A 19,468-nucleotide genomic window follows, 5' to 3' on the forward strand; every position below is an offset into this window, starting at 1 on the left:
CAGACCTTCAACTTCCTTTTGTGGTCTACACTGATGCCAGTGATTCAGGACTCGGTGCGGTGTTGACGCAAAGGAAAACACCTGGCTTGGAAGAAGTCATGGCCTATGGCAGCCGAACGTTAACCAAGGCTGAGATTAATTATTCTGTTACAGAGAAAGAGTGTCTGGCAATAGTATGGGCGCTAGAAAAATGGCAATACTACCTGGAACCGAAACTCTTCACCGTAGTCACGGATCATTCAGCTCTACAGTGGGTCCTGAATTCCCCAAAAACCACAGGACGTCTAATCCGTTGGGCACTCCGTCTGCAAAAATTTGACTTTGTGGTTGAGTATCGAAAGGGAAAACTCAATGAAGCTCCAGATGCATTATCCCGAATGTATTCTGCACCTGGATGCCACTTATACTCCAATCAGAAGGAGGACTTTGGATTTCCACTTTCCGCAGTAGACATCTGGGAAGAACAACACAAAGATCTGTTAATTACCACACTATTTCAGTCACTAGCCGACAATAATTCATCTACGCAAGACCAATATGAGGTAATTGAAGACAAGCTGTATCATCGAACTCATCTGACTAATGGGCAAGTACATTACAGACTCTATATCCCGGCCACCCTTGTTCCAGTAATTCTACAGCATTACCATGCGCATCCCTTGAGTGGTCATCTAGGAATTAGCAAAACTTACCAGAGGGTACGTCAGGTCGCTTTCTGGCCCTCCATGTGGACATCTGTAAAACAATATGTAAAAGGTGCATGAAATGCCAGACCTTGAAAAATGAGAACCGCAAGCCTGCTGGGAAAATTCAACAGACCACCACCAGTCGTCCAAACGAGATGTTGGGAGTAGATATCATGGGTCCACTGCCTCGCAGTTCCTACCGACATGAATATCTACTAGTGTTCGTGGATTACTATTCTCGGTGGGTTGAATTGTTCCCCTTGCGAAAGGCCACTGCTCAGGCTGTTGCTTCATACCTCAGAAAAGATATCCTTACTCGATGGGGGTACCAGATTTCATCCTCTCTGACCGAGGCACACAGTTCACCTCAGCCATCTTTCAAGACATCTGTGCGAAATGGAAAGTCACCCAGAAGATGACTACAGCATACCACCCTCAGACAAACCTAACTGAACGAGTAAACAGAACATTAAAACAGATGATTTCAGCATATGTGGATGACAATCATAAAAAATGGGACCAACACTTACCTGAGCTACGGTTTGCCATTAATTCAGCGGTACAAGAAACCACCGGTATATCTCCAGCCGAGCTTCACCTAGGGAGAAAATTACAGGGTCCAATGGACAAGCTGCTGCATGGGCAAAACCTTGCTCCGACTGCTCCATCTTACGATGTCATAGAACATCTGTCCGAGTTGCAAGCTAGAGCCAAAGAACACGCCAAAAAAGCATCAGTAAGACAGCTCCGTAGCTACAACAAAACCCGAAGAGATGTCTTCTACAAAGAAAAAGACCGTGTATGGGTGAGAAATTTCCCGCAATCAAGTGCACTTCACCATTTTTGTGCAAAACTTGCCAACAAATGGAAAGGGCCCTACAGAATAATAAAACAGCTGGGACCACTGAATTATCGTGTGGCACTAGAAGACACTGGTGAGGATGTGCGTACCGTTCATGTATGTAACTTGAAGCCATGTTTCCCTACCGCTGATGAGTTAAACCATCTGGGAAAATCAAAACTTTTGGAAATTTTCCACGAATCCACTGACGAAGATGAAGAGTTTCTTGGTTTCTAACAATGCTACCCTTTAACCAACCTGGAGTTGGTTATTTCCCAGGGGAGGAGTGTGGCGGAGCTGAAACGTTACAAAAACAAATTAAATAATTAAATCAAGGTTGTCTCCGCCCATTTCCGTTGCTAAGTGGGGAAAAGGAAATGATGGTTGTCACATAAAAGGAGAAAAACAAAACAAACAAAAAAAAAAGTGTGTGGGAAAAAGACGCGAAGTTTGTTGTGAAGAGTGCGATTCATCGAGGTGAGAACCGAAAAGCCTCAATAACCGTCAAAACGCCAAACTGAAAGTAAACGCATGAACCGAACGAGCTGTTGGTGGTTAGACGAAGGAAATACTAAAGAAAAAGTAAGGTGTTGTTTGCACTTACCTGGGAGGCGGTGATCGAAATCGACAGCGGGTAAAACGCTGTATCTCTGCTGGAGCGGTTGCTGGTGAGAAAAAACGCTCTCCATAACGATGTCTTCAGCGTGAGCGTGTAAAAGAATCCCCAAGCGAGCTGTGATAAGGGCCGTCTGGATCCTGGTTTGTTCCCTCTACCATCCAACAGAGTTTCACCATTGCTAAAGGCTACGGCGTGGCTGGAATTGCGGCTGGTTAACCAAACACACACACACAAATTCACCTCTGCACTTTATACATCCGGGTATTCCGGTTCCCCACAAACTAAACTGTGAGTAATATTTTTATTTTATTTTTTTGGCTAATTTTGTTCTGGAGTTTTGTTATTTTTATTTTTGATACCAAACAAAATTGACATTTTTGATATTGATTTTGTTCACAAAATCTGTCTCTGTGCCTGGATGAACAACTGTGGAATCTGTGGTCTATGTGGAAAAAAATTGACTGACAGTTCAAAGTGGTGGTATATATTATTTTTTCTTTTTTGTTTTTTCTTGTGAGAAATGGTGTGAAATACAGGCATTTCTAAACTGAGTTGGCACTGTCCTTTGTGATTTATTTTCTGTATTTTGTGTATGTAACTGGTGGCATCTAAGCTATCTGGGTTATTGGTCTGAAATTATTGACAAGGTTACACCTGTCTGGCACCCAAACTGATTAACTTTTATTTCAACAATCGTTGATTGATTGTTTGAATTTATTATCAGGCCGCCACCGTTACAGACCTCTCTACTCAAAGAAAAACCGAAAACACTGCTCTGGACCACTGAGGCTGAACATGCCTTTCAATCTCTCAAAACCGCATTCACCACAGCCCCCTTACTCCAACACCCGCACCCTGAAAAGATGTTCATTGTGGAAGTAGATGCTTCTACAACAGGAGTAGGAGCGGTGTTGTCACAAGACTCTGCTTCCTCACCTAAACCCATGCCCTGTGCATTCTTCTCCCACAAGCTATCTCCTGCAGAAGTGAACTATGATATTGGTAATCGAGAACTCCTGGCCGTTAAACTTGCGCTAGAAGAGTGGAGACACTGGCTAGAAGGAGCCAAACATCCATTTCTAGTTCTCACAGACCACAAGAATCTGCAGTACTTGAAAGAGGCAAGGAGACTTAACCCACGCCAGGCCAGATGGGCACTCTTCTTTACTCGCTTCCATTTCCAGATCTCCTATCGTCCGGGTTCGAAGAACGTCCGAGCAGACGCCTTGTCCCGTCTCCATGCCCCGAAATTTCCCACGAAGAACCTGAGAGTATACTCCCCGAAAAAATGTTTGTCAATCCCATTCAGTGGGACCTAAATGAACAACTGCTTAAAATGTCTCAACACCAACCCAGTCCTCCAGAATGTCCTATCGGAAAGATATACGTACCCGAAGAATTTCGTACCTCTCTAATCTCCTCCGCACACTCGTCTGTCAGCACAGGTCATCCTGGAGTTAATAAGACCTATTCCACTCTTCAAACTCGATACTGGTGGTCCAACATGTTACAGGATATCAAGACTTTCATCCAAGGATGCATCCTCTGTGCCATGATCAAGAACCCTCGTCACTTACCCACTGGAAAACTCATGCCTCTGCCAGTCCCGCAACGACCTTGGTCGCACATTGGAGTCGACTTCGTCACTGACCTTCCTCCCTCAGACGAGAATACATGTATCCTGGTAACTATTGATCATTTTCCAAAGCCTGCAAATTAATTCCCCTCAAGAACTTACCAACAGCCTTCGGGACTGCAGAGCTATTGATGGAACACGTCTTCCGGAATTTTGGCATCCCGGAGGATATTGTGTCAGACAGAGGGCCACAATTTATCTCCAAGGTGTGGCGAGCCTTCTTTGCACTAATGAATGTTACAGTGAGTTTAACATCAGGGTACCACCCACAAGCAAATGGTCAAGCGGAGCGAAAAATACAAGATGTCAGTCGTTTCCTTCAGTACTTTCTGCCATTCGAATCAACATCTCTGGAGCCGATATCTCGTATGGGCAGAGTATGCTCAAAACTCCCTTCGACAAACCTCCACGAATCTAACACCATTTCAATGTGTACTGGGTTATCAACTACCATTGTTTCCATGGTCCGGTGAGTCATCTGAAGTCCCCGCAGTTAACACTTGGTTCCAAAACAGTGAGAGGGTATGGAACCAAACTCATCATCATCTCCAACAAGCCTTGAACCATCAACAACACTTCGCAGACATTCACCGCAGTAACACTCCCGAATATCAGCCTGTGCAACTTTTCTGGCTTTCGACCAGAGACATTCGTCTAAGACTCCCTTGTCGTAAACTAAGTCCGAGATACATTGGTCCATTCCCCGTTGTAAGACAACTTAACCCAGTCACCTACCAGCTCCGTTTACCAGCCCAATATCGCATCCACCCCTCATTCCACGTCTCACTCTTGAAACCCCATCATCCACTTGTTCCTGTTCCCTCCACAGACCTAGTGCACGATGACAACCCCCCAATACCTCCCATTGAAGCCACTTACCTCCGATCACCTGGTCTCTACCCTGACAGGCACATGGAAGCTTCACATTCTACATGTGACTACCAGGTTTTAATAGACTTTAACAATCAATGATTAGTCTTTAACAAGCTTAATATGGGCTTCAAGCAAACTTCCATACAGATAGTTCTGTAATCCGCTCCTTTTCATTGCCTGTATAATAAAGTCTTCATTTTAAAACCGATATGTGATTCTTTTGTTCAATATCAAGCTAATTAAATACTGATGCCTTGAACTGATAAGGGAGCTCATGCTTTATTTGAAGGCCATTATCCGAGCGACTATTTGCACTAGGTGTAAATAGCACCTGCCATAGTTTTAATGCAGTTAACCATTGCGTTACCCTCATGCTTCTAAAATAAATACAAAATTCAGAGCCTAGAAGATATTGCAGGGGCCACCATTTGTGTGTCATGGGATGGGACCGACAACCAGAGTCAATAGAACCCCTCATGTCTTCTAGCTAGCTGCCAGTCAGTCAGTACATCTGTCAATCCAGCATCTACCTGAGGCTTTTCCTATCAACAATACACATTGAATGTCTCCCCAGTCACGGCTCGTCTATATAGGCTAAATGTTCATCCACTTGAAAACATAGGTCCATACTGCAGTATAAATGGCAAATAATGTAATTTATTAACCTGTAATGTGTTCAAAATGCATGAATAGGGTCTAAATTCCTCTGCAATGCCCCCTGGAGTGAGTTATTTTTGCATGTGACTCTGCACAGCTGGTGGTGGGTGGGGGGGCGGGGGGAGGGGTTTGGGCAGAGTGCAGATGAGTATTTTTTTTATTATTTTATTGTTATTTTTTATTTCTTGTCATAAAAAAAATTATGTATATAATTTTGTAAACAAATGGGTTTTGTCTGATGTACTTAATTTGTTATATTAATAACATTTTTATAGCTGTAAAAAACAAATGAACAAATAATATCACCAGTCCGGTTTGCTTATTCACTGTTTGACATCTCAGACATTGTAGGTGTGTGTGTGTGTGTGTGTATGGGTTTGGGTGGTTTAAGACAAAAAAAAATTAGGTTACAAACAGGTAATTACAAGGTTATTATGCTATAAATGTGGTTTTTGAGGTCATTTCTAGTGTCCCCATAATTCAAATCACTTAAAAAACATACTAAATCATGTACTTTTTTAATGTAAAAATACAGAAAGTTTTTTGTTAGGGTTAGGTTTAGGGCTAGAATCAATATTTCGCACAGTATAAAAATAATTACAGAGGTCTCTATAGAGTTCTCATAAGGATAGCTGCACCAATGTGTGTGAGTGTGTGTGTGTGTGTGTGTGTGTATGTGTGTGTGTAACAAGCTCTAAACAGTAAACAGACTTTGCTGCATGCATCGGATAATTGCGCTCGATCAATTTGTTTTCACTGTGAGTATATGAGTTTTAAACTGTTATCGTGGTGCTTTTGTGATAGTTTGGCTGTCTGTTTCAGAAAACAAACATATATTCCTGAAAAGACTGTTTGAGTTACTGTTTGTGTGAATGAAAACCGCATCTGCACCTAATCAGCAGGCGTGGCTGCGTGCATGGGAAGATCGCGTTTAGATATGATGGCTGTACATAATATACAAGCTCTAAACTGTTATCATGATACTTTGGTGATAATTTGGCATTTTGTAACATAAAATAAACATATTATGTGCTTCAAAAGACTCTTTGAGTAGCTGTTTGTTTGACAAATGACAACAAAACAAATGGCAGCACACATCGGCGGAAGATCGCGTTTGATGTCTTGACTGTGCGTATAAGAGATGCAAACTTTTTTTTGTGGCACTTTAGTGACGAGTTGGATGTATGTATTTATAATAAACTTATTCTGTGGTTTAAAAGTCTGAATGAGTAACTGTTTGAGCGAATATGAATTACAGCCGCTTGACCAGCGCAGCCTGTGTCGGTGCAAAAGCCGATTTGAATCGGGCAGCTTGTAATGTAACTGGCTTGTGACAGATTGCAGAAGGGTGTGTAACATTGTGTCGTTTCTATTGCAAATTCAGACAAATTGGCCAAACAACTTGGTCTTGACAAGCCAGACATAAAAATTGTTTGGAAATCAAAAGATAAGGGTAGGTGATAAGACATTGTATGTATTGTATGATGAAAATTTTTATTTCAAAAAGACTTGGCACTGTGTACACTAAATAAAATATAATGTTTCCAATATTTACCTTTTCATTCTTATTTTGCAAGGGGAAAGTAACTTGTGTATATTATTTGAAACATTTCTACAGTGAACCTATTTTACTAAAACTTACTGATTTAAAATGATTATTGTTATTATTGTTAAAGCGTTTTATTTTGTGGAATGCTAAAAATGTGTAAATGGAACGTGAATGTGTAATGTAGAAACGTGTAAATGGAATGTATATAGTTCATTGTTATGTATAATTAATTGAACGAGTTGGATAAAAAATTTTAAAAAAAGATGTTTATTCATAAACTAAAGCTTCCATTGCAAAATATGCCCCACACATTTCTGTAGTCACGGGCCGCTATGTCTCATAATAAATAATTGATTCAACACATCACGTTAGAAGAGGCTCCAAGACCTAAACTGTGTGAAATAAGGGTGACATCCTAAATGTGCAATGTTGGTACTCCAGGACCAGGACTGGGAAACACTCTACCACAGTTTTGTTGGCTTAACTGAAAATATCAGAATAAAATATAAGTACAATTTTTACTTGCTAGAGAGTCACATGAAAGGTCTGGACACTTGCTGTATGAACAACTCTGTTGTGTATGTCTGTACAATAGATAACAGAAATTTAGTGACAAAGGCCAATGAGATGCATTTGTCCAAGCCAAAGGAACAAGTCTTGAAGAGGATCTACTGCCCAGCAATGATGTACAGCCAATCTATGACAGTTGTTTATGAATTAAGAGCAAAGTGTGTTAAACATGCTTTTATTCACATTTTATATCCTCTCTTTGCATGTGTAGAAAAAGCTCAGTGACTTTATGCTTATTTGATTCTGTAAAATATACATTATATTAAACAGGAAGTATGTCAGCATCACCAACTTAGTGAGCCAATAGGGGGCGGTAGATGCCAACATGAGAAGTGTTTTCATTAGAACTTGCATTTACATTTTCAGAACTTCATTTACATTTTCAGAACTTCATTTTCAGAACTTCATTTACATTTTCAGAACTTCATTTTCAGAACTTCATTTACATTTTCAGAACTTCATTTTCAGAACTTCATTTACATTTTCAAAAGCTGCAAAACTCAAGCCATTAGATTTTAAACCACATGACCTTTGATTTTCTACTCCTTTTTTCCTGGATTACCCTTACACCTGCTGGAGTTTTTTCTGCATCTTTTATCATTTAATTAGATTTAGTTGTTAAACAATCAACTTTATATAACATAGTTTTACAGAACATATGAATGTGGCCATATTGCAATGCTGTCCACAATGGTTACGTTGTAATACAATGGAATTGCCCTAATCTTTTCTCACTGAAAATGTTTATAGACAGTTGCATCAATTATACCATGGCATTTATTCATTTATCTGGAAGTGTTCAGCATAATATAATGAGATTTATGAATAAATAACACAATTATGATTTGTATTTCTTCTTTTCAGAAAAAAACAAACATGGCAATGTTTAATTGAAAGGCCAAGAATAGTGCACTGTTAACACAATGACTGTGAAAAAACGTTGAAGAATGCATGATAATGCTTCATTCTGCTTTAGTATGTTGGAGTTCCAAACGGATAAATACATTAATTAAAGAAATATAAATGTTATTTAATGAGAATGGTTTTTATTTAAAGAAAAACTAGCTTTTGGAACAATATTGCACTATTTACCTTTTTTTCTATTTAAAATGCTCTTTTTATTTTTGTTATTAGAACTATTTCCTGTCAGAAACTCAAAAGGGACAAATATCCCATCGTCAGAACAACACATGCATCATTAACAGTGTCCCCTAAAATATTTGGACACTTAAGCCACACTTAGAATTGAATGAATGCCATTGCACAATTAAGGGGAATACATTTTAAAGAATAAAAGCACAAGGACACATTTCAAGCATTTTCACCAAAAAATTATTTTTCTATATGTTTGAAATGATAAAACAATAGATAGACTGTTCAAGAAACTTTCTGACTGTCAAATGTTAGTGGAACATTTTCATAGTTAATGTGATGAACTACACATGTGGTTACTCTGCTAGGACACCTGTGTGAACTTAAGGGGAACTGACTTCATACATCATCTACTGTTCGACTTCATCTACTGTTGACAAGTGTGACTTAATTGTCCAAATAATTTTTGAGATCAATGTACATGCAAAACTATTGCCAAAAAAGGTTGCTTTAAACTTTACATGTAAAAAATCTAAATATTAAAATTCACAAAATAAATTCTACACAGATTTCATTTGTCAGAAATATTTAATAAAATTAATTACTGTTCTTACATTTAGAGTTGAGACATGTATCTCGGGCAACATTATGCAGTGGCTCTAAATGACCATTTTCTTCCCCACAATGTACAATTTGTTCTGTACAAAACAAAATTGCTAATCTTTTTGTATAAAAAAATATAAGTTAATTTAAAAATTAACTAACAAAATAACAATGATAATAATTAATAATTGTGGCAATCATAATAATATAATAGAAACAATATTATTAATTACAATAATAATTATAGTCTTTAAACATAGTGCATATGAGAGGAAAAACAACTGTTTGTGGATGATTTGGTGAGTTGAGTGGTGCTGTATACATCTTCCCAAATCTGTAGGGGGAGGGGGGGGGGTTGTAGTATTAGTCCAGAGCAAACACACACACACACACACACACACACACACGGACATACAGTATACTCACATGCACACAGGATCAAAAAGTGCATGCCCGCCTAAGATAGCACCATTATAATGTAGCTTACAAACTCATTCTCTCTCAACACACAGTGTGCACACTGACACACAACCATTGGAAGCCATGTTTAACATTCCCTATCTGATGATGCACTGCTTTGGTACACTTAAAAACTAGCAGGCCTCTTGAAGCAGTTTGTGACAGTATTGACTACATTCACTCAGCAGTCCTGCAGTCAGCCAGAGGTCCATCACTGTCTGCAGGGTCCGCACATGCAAATCTCATCTTACAGGTAAAAAACAAACAAGCAAATGAAACAAACACTAGGCATTTCAAACTAAGGCATTATATTGATTATAACAAACATTTTCTAAGGATGCAGCTATTTTAAGTCAGCTTGACAATTAATGATCTAAAGATTCTATTTCCAAAGTATGCATTTTCAATTGACCCAGATCTCTTAAATGTTTACATTTGGCCCCAATCTGCCCACTTGGTTACTGTTTTGAAAGAAAATTGAGTGGTGCCATGACCCATTATGCTAATAATGTGGTATGTTGAATGGATTGTAAGTGGAATGGATGTTATTCTTATGCAGGTTGGAATAAAGTGTGACATTGCAAAGCATTGGTAGACTACATCCACACTGATCCGTTTTGATTTGCAAACACTACTTTCAGTTTCCTAAAGTTATGGTTTTCCAAAGTATGCAGTAATGGAGAGCTTTTTCCGAAAAACACTCTGCTTTCGGTGGAGGAAATGCCGTTCTAGTGTGGATGAGAGGCATAAACGCATAATCAATGAATGTGTGCTTTCATCTGGAAGACATATTTTTAGACTGTTTACTCATCTGCAAAACATCTGTAAGAAATTTCCTCTCGGATGTCAAAAGGACATTCAGCAGATGTGTTTGAGATGTTTCTGATTTAAAATGGGTGTAAATCTGCTCTTTTTAAGATGTTTATTAGATGTTTGTACACAAAATTTTAAATGCTTTTAAAAAGACAAGAAAATGGAAAACATGTTGGCCTACGTTGGCATGTTTCTATCATTTTTGTTTAAAACTATCCAAACATACAGGACTTCCATAGACATGTATTAGAAAAGAGCAAAAGCTTTTCTGATAATATGGCAGATGGGAACAGTTGCTAAGGAATGATTGATCAGTTACATTTTTAAGGTGGGGCTTAGCGAAGGGTCAGTTATTTGCCACATAACTGGACTATTTAAAGTAGGCAGTGTTTTTTTTTACATATTTACACACGGGACATGAATCAATATTTTCCCCCAACATGTTCAGCCATTAATCTTTTGCTTATTATTGTATCAGTTGACAGACTAGGACACTGATGCACGGGGAAATAAAAGGTCAAAATTGATTTGTCGTGCCTACAATAATAAAATGATAATTTGGGCACGAGTCCTGAAGAGAATGCGAGTTGACAGGTGAGCCGAATGTGTCATAGAAGCACCACAAAATACAGCAGTTTCTTCAGAGTTTTTCATTTGACATGTGCTTTTATTACATTATCGGTTAGGTTTAGGTTTAAGTTTTGAAGTAGGTAAGTCGGTTTTGTTCATTTAAAACTCTATAGAGAAGGGATGTCCTGATACAATTTTTTGCAAACGAATATGAGTACTGATAGTTCCTTTTCTGTACTCGCCGATACCCGTTTGTTTATTTTATTCTGAATTCCATATCAAGAGCTTATTTTCATTTTAGCATCAAAATGGTGTTTAAATAAATGTATTCATTAAAACTTTAATCAAATGAAAATAGAACAATTAATTTTCAACTTAATATTGTTTCATATTTTATCAAATGAAGTGCTTTTATACAGAACCTGTGCAGAGTGGTTATCTGAGTTACCGTATCTATCTCGAAACAGTCTGGCCATTCTCCGTTAATCTCTCTCATCAACAAGAAATTATTATAACCCAATGTGATTATTAAACTAAAAAAGGCTGCTATTTAATTAAATAAATATTTAGTCTGTATGTGCCTTGTGCTTCAAAGTGAATTAGCACTCTGCTCGCTGTCAGTGTGCACAATGCTTATGATGGTGTTTTCTGTGTATGAGCCAAAGAGTTCTAAAAAGGTATGAGCAACTGTTGTCTGCACAACACCGGCTCCACACATTCACTTTGAAGTGTGCAGCAAATGGAAACTATATATTAAATAGCAATGGTTTAATAATCACACTAGGACATAACGTGGTTTTAATTTGTGCGCTGTATATTTTCATAATGACTATCGTACGCAAGATGGTATCGGTTTTTGGTATTGGAGTATTTTCCAATTTCAGAACATCCTTAACATAGAGCATTAACCTAAAAAAATCTCATCTGTTTGGAAGAAAATGTAAATCCCTTTTAGCGCCACGCAGTGGACATTTTACCTCGTAACTGTCCCGATACGAGTAATGAACCACGTAATATCAATTTGCAAAAATTTGCTACAGTCACTTAATTTTCATGAGACCAGGCTGATAATATCTGTTGATTTTTTACATGTCTATGATCACATTTGCATATCTAGTATATTTTATACATTTTAGGCTACGTCCACATTAATTTGTATACATTTAAATATAGTGTTTTCGTTTTTTAAATGCTCTATCCACACTGCCGTTTTCAAGCGTTTTCCAAAAGTTTTATGTCCACACTAAAATGTATTGAAACTCTTAAATACCCTTTCTGCGTATGTGAAAAATTGCCATTCCATGTACAGGCTCAAACTTAATTGACCTCGTGTTTCGTTGCAGGAAAGCAATTCCGATTCAATTTTGCTTTGCCTTTGAAGGAATGAAAGTGAATAACAGGCACAATAATGCTGCTACAATGTGGGCAGCCATCTTGACTGTTTTGGGCTGAATGGATCACATGATTGCATCACATGACAATAAATACGTCATCGTTTTCAGATATTTCCATCTTCCCTGTCCACACTACAATGCAAATATGGTTTCTTAAATGTATCCACTTGGAAAAGCTCAGTTTTTGCAGTCAAAAACACAGACTCGGTGTGGACGGAAGGCTAAAACGTGAAGGCTAAAAATTATTAGTGTGGACGTGGCCTTAGAAAAACGTATTGTTATTTACCTCCTGTCTGATATTTAGGCACTGGACCACAAACACAATTATCAATGACTCCGTTTCTGTTTTCAGTGACTGTATGCACACTCAGTTTTTTTCTTACAATGATTTAAAGGTGTAATATCATTTGATTTTCTCATGAGGTCAACTTAATAAAGAATTTTATTTATATTTTCCAAAAACAGTCATACCAAACTCCGACTCTTAAGAAATAAACAAGCTGTTTTTTTGCTGCTGTGTCTTTAGGTCTTTTATAAAATCGTCCTCTTCACTTTACAACAATACTTCACTCACCTGCAAGCTGCGGGACTGCAGTGTGAGTTTCACAAAACAAATTGAAATGTGTCACTCAAACTGTTAAGATGAGATTGAAATGATCAGGTATCTTGTTTAAATACACTTCAGTCACTCATTTCTAAGGGATTCTTCAGATGGATATGCAGAGCGGCAGGTACTACACAGTCAGAAACAGCACATATTTTCGACCTTTTACTCTTATTCTTAGCTCTTTTGGTGTTTAAGAATAATCTTTTTAAAGTACATCAAGCACTTTTATCTCAAAAGATCAAGATATGACCTCTTTAATATCAGTAATATTAAGAGTTAAAGTGACAGGTTAAAGCTTATCTTCTTATCAGATTTCAGTGAGAGTGCTGTGGCCTGCATGTGACTCAAGTCATTTACGGCATCACAGAAGCTCTTTGCTTTGGATGGATGTGCTTTGGGGGATTCTTGTTTTCAACTCCACACAAACTAGGCTGTATTTATTCTTTCAAGTCCTGCAAAAAATTTTTGCTCAAAGTATTTTAGAAAACCTTCATCAGACCACCAGAGCGGTGGGTTTACTGTGCTACATGCACTTTAAGTTTGACTAAACATTCCTTGTGTCCCTCTTGAACAATTCAAGTAGCTTTGCGTACAACTTTGACCACAGCAGGACATAAAGTACCATTTTAAACTACTCGAACTGTCTTCTAGTTACGAGTCATTGGATCGTAACTCAGGTTCATATTTTAAGGCCTCTTTAATTGTAAGACCACAAAATAAGCTGATCAAAATAAAAAACTAAACAAAACAAAAAAACAATCATCTAAAATATGCAAAAGCGACCTGACAATAATGACGTCCATTTTGCCGAAAGGTTCCCACACAGACCGGGATTGAGTGCCTGCCAACAACGATGCCCTGATGTCATCAGTGTACGCCTCTGTCACCTACTGAGGTAACATTATGTTTTGTTTATTTTCTTAATGTGTCCTTCCCTGCCTGCCATCTTTGCTTCCTCCTATCTCTGCATAATGTGGGACCGTCCACAGGAAGTCCAGTGTCTCTGGCAGGGTGTAGATGTTGCTGTGTTAGGTGCCACAGATTCAGTTGTCCACTTTGACTGGTCCACTGTCTGATGTCTCGCTCAGTTCAGCCTCCTCGGTAGACGGCAATGTAGAGATGTCCTCTCCTCGCACAAGACGTTCCCATTGGGTCAAGTTTTCACTGCAAACACACAATCACAACTTTCAATTGCAGTGTTTCTCAAACATCATCTTTCTGTTTAGCCAGAAAAAGGGTGATATTTAGTGGGTGTATGAAGTCAAATTTCTTTTTGTGAAATGTTTTACTTTTCTTAAAATAAATGCTACTTGCTTTGATATTTTGTCATATAATGCAATGAGATCCACACACATTAATCTGCTGGTAGACTGTGGCTATCCGCTTTGTCACAGTAATCGTGAAGCTGCGTTCAAGATTCTCGCCAGAGCGCCAACGCCAGCGTAAAGTGCATTGAACTCCACATGAAAAGAGCTTCCAGACAAAAATGCCTCATTCTGCGTTTTGGTGACAGTTAAGACTTGACTTGATTCTGTGGTAATTAAAATGTGCCTTACAAGTCCCATCTGGGCTTGTTTTGTACACCATGCAGCGCTAAGAGCTCCTTTCTTCATAATTTTATCACTGACAGGGCAGCGCTGTCAGAGATTCTTTTACTTACTGAGATAACAACCTCCGTAGCTCTATCATAGGAGATTATTATGACAGTACTGCCCAAAGCATGTCAACGGGTCCACCGCATTATGCTATTTTATGCTCAGCTTGTAGGCTCATATTGGTAGAAGGGCTCTGGCGCTGTGTCTGTTTGTGGCATGTGCATCAGTGTAATGACTCTGGGTGGACATATTACAAAGGTTGCAATATATATACTGTTGAAGCCAGAAGTTTACATACACTTAGGTTGAAGTCATTAAAACAAATTTTTAACCACTCCACAGATTTAATATTAGCAAACTAATAGATTGGCAAGTCGTTTAGGACATCTACTTAATTAGTCATTTTTCCAACAACTGTTAACAGACAGATTGTTTCACTTTTAATTGACTATATCACAATTCCAGAGGGTCAGAAGTTTACATACAAGTTAACTGTGCCTTTAAGCAGCTTCAAAAATTCGAAGGGTTTAGACAATTAGCCAATTACCTTCTGATAGGAGGTGTACTGAATTGGAGGTGTCCCTGTGGATGTATGTTAAGGCAAATCTTCAAACTCAGAGCCTCTTTGCTTGACATCATGAGAAAATCAAAAGAAATCAGCCAAGACCTAAAAAAAAATTGTGGACCTCCACAAGTTTGGTTCACCTTGGGAGCAATTTCCAAACACCTGAAGATGATGTGTACCACATTCATCTGTACAAACAATAGTACACAAGTATAAACACCATGGGACAACGCAGCCATCATACCACTCAGGAAAGAGATGTATTGTGTTTCCAAGAGATGAACATACTTGGTGCGAAAAATGCAAATCAATCCCAGAACAACAGCAAAAGACCTTGTGAAGATGTTGGAGGAAAAAGGTAGACAAGTATCTATATCCACAGTAAAATGAGTCCTATATCGACATAACCCGAAAGGCTGCTCAGCAAGGAAGAAGCCACTGTTCCAAAACCACCATAAAAAAGCCAGACTACAGTTTGCAAGTGTAAATGGGGACAAATATATTTTTGGAGAAATGCCTTCTGGTCTACTGAAACAAAAATGTAACTGTTTGGCCATGATGTCCATTGTTATGTTTGGAGGAAATAGGGTGAGGCTTGCAAGCCGAAGAACACCATCCCAACCGTGAAGCATGGGGGTGGCAGCATCATGTTGTGGGGTGCTTTGCTGCAGGAGAGACTGGCACACTTGATAAAATAGATGGCATCAAGAGGAAGGAAAATTATGTGGATATATTGAAGCAGCATCTCAAGACATCAGCCAGGAAGTCACAAATGGGTCTTTCAAATGGACAATGACTACAAGCATACCTCCAAAGTTGTGGCAAAATGGCTTAAGGACAACAAAGTCAAGGTATTGGAGTGCCCATCACAACACCCTGACTTCATTTCAATAGAAAGTTTGTTGGCAGAACTGAAAAAGCATGTGCGAGCAAGGAGCCATACAAACCTGGCTCAGTTACACCAGTTCTGTCTGGAGGAATGGGCCAAAATTCCAGCAACTTATTGTGAGAAGCTTGTGAAAGGCTACCCAAAACATTTGACCCAAATAAAACAATTTAAAGGCAATGTTACCAAATACTAACAAAGTGTATGTAAACTTCTGACCCACTGGGAATGTGATGAAAGAAATAAAAGCTGAAATAAATCATTCTCTCTACTATTATTCTGACATTTCACATTCTTAAAATAAGGTAGTGATCCTAACTGACCGAAGACAGGGAATATTTTCTACAATTAAATGTCAGGAATTGTGAAAAACTGAGTTTAAATGTATTAGGCTAAGATGTATGTAAACTTCTGACTTCAACTGTATATATACACACAACAGTTAGTTCCGGTTCTCGAATCTGATTGGACGTGAGACGTTCTATGAGCACTGATGGTCTGACACCATCAGCACTCTGACGCTTCACTGTGTCACTACGCTTCTGTTCGTGCCATTCTAAACTAAAGTGTAAGAGCAGTGCATATGTGTTAAGAGCTTCTGTTTGTCTTTTTAATTTTTTGACATTATATATGTTAGCCAGCAGGTGGTGGAAAAAGGTAATTTTTGTGTGTAATATGAGCCAGTTAGGTGACGTGAAGTGAATTCCTGTCAAATAGTGTTTACATACAACAGCTCTTCGTGATCGCTTACTACACTTACTACACTTGACTACTAATGCTAGGAAAGAGTTTTAAACGGCTATAAATGAACAACTTCAGCATTACGGCTCATCACAACTGAGAGACACAACAGACTGATTAATTACACAATGAGTGTTGTATAAAATGTTGGAGGACATTGCGGTTTCTATAGTAATCGCCTCTTGCGCACCAGCTACCGCAAATTACGGAGAAATACCCCGCTTGGATGCTATTTTTCCACTGATAAAGCTGACAGCATCTCTGCTTGGGAGTGGCAACAGGTGATCATACATGCTCTCTCGCTCTCGCTCTCTCTCTCTCACACAAACACATCCTTTTTTATCCAATAACTTGTTAGAAACAGCACAAGCCATGATAATATTTCTGAAGTGACATTTTTGAATTACTAACAGAACCTTGGACACATCATTTGTTTTGAAACAGCAACGGCAGATTTCAAAGGAAGTAAGGAAGTAGTTCCATGCAAACGTTTTTCCTAATTTTAAAAAATTAACTTGTTGAATTGAACTGTTGTATATAAGCAATATCATGATAGCCTACGGCACTCAGCCTGTGGCCGAATCACAGCAGTGCTGATGTAGAGCCATATCGCACTCTTGCTCATGTGATATTGCTTAAATATACTGTATATATATATATATATATATATATATATATATATATATATATATATATATATATATATATATATATATATATATATGGTGAATATTTTCACCATTCTAGCCCAGCAAAGGGCTGGTCTCATATGCACCAACCCAAGCGGCGTGAACGTCGCTGGGGATGCCATATGCTCCAGGAGCCTCTGAAAGGATTTCTGTGGGACCAACGTGTTCCGTCTGAACGTATGCAGACAGTTCAGCACTGACTGTGCATGCTCGCTGGTGAGACACGCCATCATTGAGACCGAGTCCAACTCCATACCGAGAAAAGAGATGCTCTGAACCGGGACGAGCTTGCTCTTTTCCCAGTTGACCCGAAGCCCCAAGCGGCTGAGGTGCCTGAGCACCAGGTCCCTGTGAGCACACAACATGTCTCGTGAGTGAGCTAAGATTAGCCAGTCGTCGAGATAGTTGAGGATGCGGACGCCCACTTCCCTCAGTGGGGCAAGGGCTGCCTCTGGAACCTTCGTGAAGGCGCGAGGGGACAGGGACAGGCCGAAGGGGAGGATTTTGTACTGATATGCCTGACCCTCAAAGGCAAACCGGAGAAAGGGTCTGTGTCGAGGAAGGATCGAGACATGAAAGATATTTGTATTGATGTACTTGTATTGATATAATGTCCTACTGTTCAAAAGTAAAGAAGCAGGTTGGCAAAATAACGCAAACTCTGGGGAACGATTGAACCAGATTCACTTTTTCTCGCGCGGACACGCTGGGTATCTGTCACGTGTTAAGCGCAGATTCCACCGCGATTCAATTATGAAAAAGTGATGCCTTTGCAATGTATTGAAACGTGACATATGCGTGTGAGGTGGTTGCGATACCAAACCCTAATAAATATTGGCCTCAATCCTGTTGTCCATAAACATGCTTGAATAAAAGTGCTAAAGGGACAAAATACTCCTCACTTAATGTGTTCACTGACGGTGCATCATACCACAGCATAGGAACATTCCTATGCTGCAGTCAAACATACAGGTGAAACTCGAAAAATTAGAATATCGTGCAAAAGTTCATTAATTTCAGTAATTCAACTTAAAAGGTGAAACTGATATATTATATCGACTCATTACAAGCAAAGTAAGCTATTTCAAGCCTTTATTTGATATAATTTTGATGAGTATGGCTTACAGCTTATGAAAACCCCAAATTCAGAATCTCAGAAAATTAGAATATTGTGAAAAGGTTCAGTATTGTAGGCTCAAAGTGTCACTCTAATCAGCTAAACACCTGCAAAGGGTTCCTGAGCCTTTAAATGGTCTCTCAGTCTGGTTCAGTTGAATTCACAATCATGGGGAAGACTGCTGACCTGACAGTTGTGCAGAAAACCATCATTGACACCCTCCACAAGGAGGGAAAGCCTCAAAAGTTAATTGCAAAAGAAGTTGGATGTTCTCAAAGTGCTGTATCAAAGCACATTAATAGAAAGTTAAGTGGAAGGGAAAAGTGTGGAAGAAAAAGGTGCACAAGCAGCAGGGATGACCGTAGCCTGGAGAGGATTGTCAGGAAAAGGCCATTCAAATGTGTGGGGGAGCTTCACAAGGAGTGGACTGAGGCTGGAGTTACTGCATCAAGAGCCACCACACACAGACGGGTCCTGGACATGGGCTTCAAATGTCAAACGTCTTACCTGGGCTAAAGAAAAAAGAACTGGTCTGTTGCTCAGTGGTCCAAAGTCCTCTTTTCTGATGAGAGCAAATTTTGCATCTCATTTGGAAACCAAGGTCCCAGAGTCTGGAGGAAGAATGGAGAGGCACACAATCCAAGATGCTTGAAGTCCAGTGTGAAGTTTCCACAGTCTGTGTTGGTTTGGGGAGCCATGTCATCGGCTGGTGTTGGTCCACTGTGCTTTATTAAGTCCAGAGTCAACGAGCTGTCTACCGGGACATTTTAGAGCACTTCATGCTTCCTTCAGCAGACAAGCTTTATGGAGATGCTGACTTCATTTTCCAGCAGGACTTGGCACCTGCCCACACTGCCAAAAGTACCAAAACCTGGTTCAATGACCATGGTATTACTGTGCTTGATT

At 39.2% G+C, this 19,468-nt stretch overlaps 1 protein-coding gene across 2 annotated transcripts in view; it reads right to left on the reverse strand.

Annotated features, from left to right (window-relative positions):
- Positions 1-9,104: 9,104 nt before the first annotated feature.
- Positions 9,105-19,468, reverse strand: part of pde10a (phosphodiesterase 10A) — a 158,097-nt gene continuing 147,733 nt past the window's right edge. For both annotated transcript variants that reach the window (XM_052151612.1, XM_052151613.1), the window contains exon 22: positions 9,105-14,133. In XM_052151612.1, the coding sequence (XP_052007572.1) occupies positions 14,013-14,133 (121 nt within the window). In that variant the 3' untranslated portion in view covers positions 9,105-14,012. The remainder of the gene's footprint in view (positions 14,134-19,468) is intronic.

Source organism: Xyrauchen texanus, chromosome 20 (assembly GCF_025860055.1).
Source record: "Xyrauchen texanus isolate HMW12.3.18 chromosome 20, RBS_HiC_50CHRs, whole genome shotgun sequence".
NCBI classification, from domain to species: Eukaryota; Metazoa; Chordata; class Actinopteri; order Cypriniformes; family Catostomidae; genus Xyrauchen; species Xyrauchen texanus.